General features: G+C 37.5%; 1 protein-coding gene across 1 annotated transcript; it reads left to right on the top strand.

Annotated features, from left to right (window-relative positions):
- Nucleotides 1–1,504: 1,504 nt before the first annotated feature.
- On the top strand, nt 1,505–5,783 carry LOC110923387 (protein POOR HOMOLOGOUS SYNAPSIS 1). The gene is made up of 9 exons (XM_022167489.2): nt 1,505–1,872; nt 3,336–3,452; nt 3,605–3,670; nt 3,739–3,839; nt 3,917–3,967; nt 4,054–4,241; nt 5,166–5,215; nt 5,304–5,331; nt 5,491–5,783. The coding sequence occupies exons 1-9, from the start codon at nt 1,630–1,632 to the stop codon at nt 5,547–5,549; spliced, it is 903 nt and encodes a 300-aa protein (XP_022023181.1). The 5' UTR covers nt 1,505–1,629; the 3' UTR covers nt 5,550–5,783.
- The last annotated feature ends 913 nt before the right edge of the window (nt 5,784–6,696 follow it).

Raw genomic sequence — 6,696 nt, 5'->3', positions numbered from 1 at the left:
AAACCGAACTCTGGAATGGTTCCTTGACCAGTCATAGTCGAAGGAAGAAAAAGATGTCAAAGGCTCAAATAAAAGAAGATGAGGTTGGTCATAGAAAAAATCGGTGGGTGCCAATGAAGAAACAGTGATCTAATTAGGGAGTTAATTAGATTGGTTTATGTTCCTTTCATGATGGTTAATCTTCTTAAGGATATTTGAGCTCCGACTTGGTAATCAATCCTGCAAAACAGAACACCATTACTCGTTAAGAGGGGAATGTGGGGGTTTCCCTCTTAACCAGGCTCCGGCGTGAGAATAAGCGACTGCTTTGAGAGTAATTAAGTGTAAAGAGTGAGAGTAGAGGGAATAGAATGTTTAACCTGTGGAATGAGGTCTCTATTTATAGCCGGAGAGGTGTAAGAGGTTATGGGCTGATGGGCCTTGGGCCATAAACGGACAACATAACGAATATGCTCTTTGCCTTGCTGGCATCGACCGCTTAGTGGCTTCTAGACGTTCGTTGGTGCTGGCGCACCTTGACTGGAGCCACGTGTCATTGTTGTCGGCCTTGTTGTCCTTCTGTCATCAGCAGACAAGTGGAGATCGTGGGACAGTTGTCTCCGTCGCTTGATTGGTGCCATGTAGGCGTCCTTGTGTACTTTTCTTCAGGCGATCGTGGCGCACGATTGACCAGAGCCTGCTGGACGCTCATTGGCTCCTTTTACTGCCACTTGTACCCTGTGTACCACTGTAGGTAGCTGTGTGCTTCCCTACTGAGTGGTTCTTGTTGGACAGCAACTAACCCGCGCGGGGTTAGTGTGCTCATTTATACCATTATTTATGCTAAGTGTTGATATCTGAGCTTCTTATCTGCCTTGCCTCGCACGAGATAGATCGTAACGTGATGTAGGCTGCGCGAGGATTTTGGTAACAAGTTTGTTACAATAAGGAGTATGGTCCCGCGCGTAACCTGGGCAGAGGTTTGCGCGGCTTTTTGGGACCATACCCCTTCACCGACTTTTGTCATTTTTTGTCATTTTCATCCAACCTACTAACTTCATTCAAAAAAATTTAGTTAACTTAGATGAATTTTGGTCAAAACATATTTTTCTTTCTTTCTTTCTTTTCTTTTTTTTTTTTTGCAGGTGCGATGGTATGGGGATGGTGTTGTGCCGGTTTACAGTGAAGATGATGGTGGTGATTATTGGTTTTACGATGATGGTGGTGGTGTTGGTTGATGACGTAGTTGGCGGAAAAGTGGCCGGTGGTGGTGGAAATGGTGGGTGGTGCTGGTGGTGGTGACGGTGCAGGCAGGTGGTGGCGATGATAGAGTGTTGTGATAGGGTGAGTGGTGGTCGATGAAATGGCAAAAAAATAACAAGTCAGGGATTAAAATGATAGAAAACAAAATTATTTGAACAAATGGTAAGTAAAAAACTATTTAAACTAGGGGCAATTTTTTTCAAAGGTTAGGAATAAAATGACAATTTAATCAAAAGCAAATATCAAATTCAGTTTGTGTAACCGTCGTGGTACCAAACCAACTATTTAACAAATTCAAAGTTCGATAAGCTTGTGAGCACAAAGCAACGAACTGTAGAGAAATCTCATCAACCAAACACAACAGAGGAAGAGCAGCAACAACTAGCAATGTCAATCGTAACCACCACAGTCTCAATCGGAGATCCATGGGAGGTTCAGTACGCTCGCTTCTTCAACTGTCCATCTCACTCCACTTCCGCCGGTGCACTTCATCCCTCACTGGTTCCGTTTTCTAAAAAGTCCAAAGGCTCCTGGATCTCTTCATTCACGTCTCTCGCTTGCCTCAGATTGCTCACCACCGCCACCAGTCACTCCGTCATCATCACAGTTACTCTCGTCGATCACGTCATCGTGAGTTATCGTTGTTTATTACAGATCTATCGGTTTTTGCTCTCCAACGGATTTAGCATCGCTATTTGACTTGTTTCTGTTGTTTATTGTTGATTTGAACTCTGACCGTGTTTATTTCTGCAATTTCTGTGCATTTGATAGCAAATTGAAACGGTTATCAAGCGATTGAGATATTAGTTGATCCTGTAACCATCTCTGTTTGTTGTTAATTGATTATACGCGATTGTGAACCAGTTAACTGTACGAGTTCATGACATATTTTGTTAGAAGTTATATAAGATGGCCAGTTATGTAGATTTATCATTAAATTTCACCAGTTCGTTAGTACACGCAGTTTGCATGTTAATAGTGACGTATCAATAGTCTAATTCATCAATTACGCGTTTCGCCTATGTGATTTAGTATCACTAATTGACTTGTTTGTGTTGCTTATCGTTAATTGAAACTCTGACTGTGTTTATTTTATAATTCCTGTGCATTTGATAGCAAATTGAAACGATTGAGATATGAATTTATCCTGTAACTATCTCTATTTTGTGTTAACTGATTTTACTCAGTTGTGAACGAATTACCTATATCGTATCATAATTTGTTTTTGATCATTTAAGATGGCCAATTGTGTAGGTTGACTAGTAGATTAAACCAGTTCGTTCATGCACGCAGCTTGCTAGTCCGTAGTAAAGTGTAAATAGTCTTGAGTTATCAGTTACACAGTTCGCCTAGGTGATTTAGTTCCAAATTAGGTCTAAATCTCCAGTTACCTATTTTCATGGTTTATTAGAGTAGCATTCACATCCTGTAGAATAATTAGCTGATACTTAAACCTTGCTGTTACACGATGATCTGTGAGTGTTGTTAGGTATCTGATAATATTGTTTGGTTTAGGATATCTTCGGTTGACTCAGTACAATATTTTTAAGCTTCCTATTGCATTTCAGCTTCCTGAAATGTTTTAGGTAGTGTGAATACTGAATAGTGCTCATAATTCATCATCATAGCTCTATTCTTTTAGTGTAAGATATGAATGTATATAGCGGAACTACGATTAATGTTTACTGATAGCTTGATGCTTCTGATCGGAATATTTTGCTTTTCTAAATTCGTGATTAGTGATAAGTAGCAATGTACAATTTGACCAATGATCACGGAACATTCTGATCATTCCTTAAAATAGTTGATTCATACACAATTTAAGACGAAGAAAAATAGAGAAGTTGCATGCTAGCTAGCTATTGTACATTGGAAGGCTTAAAACCTTGCATCTTTTGTAATGTTATCTGTGTCTCTTTGATGCAATTAGGCAAACAGGCATTAGTTTGGTTTACACATTTCCTATATTAATTTTGATTGGTTACTTCTCTTATGCTTATCGTGCCAGTTATGACTATATAGTCTGTTTACTATGCATCTTTATCATAACTTAGCATAAACCTAACAAAACTTTGGGTACTGAATCATTCCAGGAAGAGCATTACATTTCAAAGCTACATTTCACCTGGCCTCAGGTCTCATGTTTGACTGGATACTCTCCTAGGGGTAGCAAAGTTGTATTCATGAGTTATAAAGATCAAGTAGGACAGGCAAGACACTCAAATCTGGTCATTCTGTTTATATATTTACCTACTGTGTATCTTTTGTAATGTATGTGTGTTCTGTCCTGCAACCAAAAACCGATGTTATTTTCGTTTTCTTGGGTAGTGAGCCATGAACTAAGGCATTTTGTTGTTTGCAGATTCAAAAGTTTGCTGTGCGATTTCTCACAACTGACGAGACTGAAAGATTTATAAATTTTTTAAAGGTTCAACCCATTCTCTCCCTTCCCGTAGTTGTAGGGGCACAAGTGTAATTTCATCTTCTGTTATGTAGGAAGCCTTTGGTCATGAAAGTATTAACGCGTCTACATCTGGCATCTCTAAATCCAAAACATCTTGTGAATCTGAGATCGTCCCTTTTGAAGCTGAAAATAGGTTGGTGGAGATAATATAAAAAATGAATCATGTATTCAATACTTCAGTTTACGTTCATAACTGATTTCTTTTTGCAGACCAACACAAGACTGGGATCTGATAACCAATTTTTCTGAACCCGTGTATAGGTGGGATCTGAAACTAGATTGTTGAGACTTGAGAGACTAGAGCCAAAATGTAAACAGATTAACTGAAATTTAACTTGTTTTTACAGACCAATACAAGACTCTAGTGCAAACGCATCTTCTGCTGACACTTATATCCAACCGTATTATCCGGTTGAGAACCATGATGGCATCCTAAACTCGAACCATTTAAGTCAGGATGTTCAAGGAAAACTCTCGGCTTTTCCTCCGAGTTTCACGTCATTACTGATGAACTGCTACCCTGTTGCTGAATTAGGTGCGTTTATTTTCCCTTCTTTTATTTTGTGTAAATGAGGACAATGCCTCCGGAAAATGTTTATTGATAATGATTTGTACCTTTCTTTTGTCGAAAAGGTAACAATTTTAATCTTGTTACATTGAAGTAGGTTCATTTAAGTTGTATTTATATCAAACTAGAAATTTTACCCTGCACATTGCCACGGGAGCTTGATTATCAGTACAGTACCGACACTAGGTGTAGCAACCGAAAGAGATAACGTAAAACCATGGGAAAAAGAACATCAAATCGTCAACATACATATTCAGAAAAAACACTAATAGACAAACAGTAAAAGCAAAAAAAATACCGGTTCTGACAATATGGATTCCGGTAACGATATTGTTCGGTTGGAGTCAGCTTGGTTCGTTACGTTAGTGAGGAAAAAACACTAAAAGGCAACATAAGAAAAGGAACAAAAGTAGAGGGACTAAACATGTATATCATCAAAGTTAAATAGAGGGTCGAAACATGTATATAAGCAAAGTTAGTCTACGAAGGAAAAATCTTAATTAAAGTAGAGGGGGCTAAACACGTATATTACGATAGTTAAAGTTGAGGGGTTGTATAGTAAATATAGTAAAGATCAAGGGGTGTAATTAGAAAATCCACTAAAAGAGAAAACCGTTGGCTACTGTAGCTAGAGTTGTGTTTTAGTAAATATCAAATGTGTCAAACGGGTATTACATACAAAAATACAAAATCTAAAAAAGTCGAATGGGTTGAAAGTGAAATTTAAATGTTTACGATCACTTAACTCGATTAATTGTTTATAAGTTCAGGCAAAAGGAATGAAAAAGGTATTGTTTTGACTTTTGACCCGTTACACAACCCACCTGTTTTGCCACCTATACTTGCAATATTCTATTTGATTCTGATACTCATTACATGAACATGTGACAGCATTGCAACCAAGTGATCCAGAGGAAGTTATTCTCAAAAAGGATATCATGGTATTTCCTATGACTCTTATCTTTTCATGGTTAATATACCTGTATTTATAATGTTGTAACTGCTAATGCATATGATTCTTTTCCACAGAAATATCTGGAAGACTCTTCCTTCCAAGGTATATTTGTTTTCGCGCAAATGGTATTTCATTAAACAATTTGAATTAACATTCTTTAAGCTGGTCATCATAGTCTCCCCTCCATACCATGAAAACTAACCTTATTTATACCTAGTTTGATAAGAATGTTTGAATAGTTAAAGTTTTGATTTCTAACAGATATGCTGAGCAAGGTACAGAAGGTCGTAAATGAATTTGGAGATGAATTGCTGTTGTAAACATCTTGTAGACCACAGCAATATCAATAAGTAAAGTTCATCTGATTCTGATTTTCCTTTTTAATGCACTTGACATTAGCTCAGTATTACTAATGTATATGAGATAAATGAACACTTGAGCACAAGCCATAAAGTTGTAGCACTAGTAGCCATAATCATTTGTATAGTATGGATGCCTGACTATACATGACATTATTACAATGCAATTTGAAATGAGCCATGATTTGTGCTTCCCAATATTTCGTTAGGAACTGACTCCCGAATCTTGCCATTGACGGGTTAGTAAATTCGACACGCTTGGGATCAAGACCGGTCCAAGAAAAGACCCAAAAAAGCCTGAAAAGGCTTAGTTAAACCCGAAACATCCAGCTAGTCCTAATTATTTTCTCCCTGGCCACTCCAGTGACCAGTCTGAGCCTATTTCTAAGCCCAGCTAAGCCCGAAAGCGGACAGAAACATTTTTAAGAAAAGCCAGGTGTTTAGGCCCAAGCGAGCCGAGCCAGCTTCACCTCGGGCTCGAAGCTAAATGAGACAGCTCAGCTCGGATCGACTTGTTTAGTCTTAACTAGCCGAAATTTGAGCTCAAACCACCTAGTTTATTTTTCAAATTTTTAATAAATTAATATATTACTACATAAATTTCAAATTCTTAAACTGATTCAATACAGGTCAAACAAGTGAGCCAACAAGCTTATAAACATATAAACTTGGAACTAGAAAGATTACGACTGTACTATTATTTGAGTGGCAACTTATAAACATATAAATGTGCGCTTATTTAAGCGAGCCAACATGCGAGCTTTCCTTGTCTCAAGCTCGGCTTGTTTACAAACGAGCTGATTGCGAGCGAGCCACGAGTTTATTACAGCCCTACAGACAACTACTTTTTTGTATTATTTGATGTACTTTTTAGAAATCGTTGAGAGTTTATTACAGCCCTACAGACAACTTTTTTTGTATTATTTGATGTACTTTTTAGAAATTGTTGAGTTATTGCTAATGATTCGCCTACAAACAAGTACCATTTTGTATAATTAGATGTGCTTTTTAGAAATTGTTGAGTTATTGCTAATGATTTATAGTACTTGTAACATTTAGTTGTAAATTAAAAACAGCTTTATATTATGTTGATTTTAAACCAATTTTA

The sequence above is a fragment of the Helianthus annuus genome, chromosome 17, assembly GCF_002127325.2.
Source record: "Helianthus annuus cultivar XRQ/B chromosome 17, HanXRQr2.0-SUNRISE, whole genome shotgun sequence".
NCBI classification, from domain to species: Eukaryota; Viridiplantae; Streptophyta; class Magnoliopsida; order Asterales; family Asteraceae; genus Helianthus; species Helianthus annuus.
The sequence above is the reverse complement of the archived record's forward strand: the minus strand, read 5'-3'. Positions and strand labels throughout refer to the sequence as shown.

Excerpts from the sequence above, each read along its gene's own strand:
- LOC110923387 (XM_022167489.2), top strand. The coding sequence starts at position 1,630 with ATGTCAATCGTAACCACCACAGTCTCAATCGGAGATCCATGGGAGGTT. Across the intron at positions 5,216-5,303 it reads TTCTCAAAAAGGATATCATG|AAATATCTGGAAGACTCTTC; the intron begins GTATTTCCTATG and ends TCTTTTCCACAG. Across the intron at positions 5,332-5,490 it reads GGAAGACTCTTCCTTCCAAG|ATATGCTGAGCAAGGTACAG; the intron begins GTATATTTGTTT and ends GATTTCTAACAG.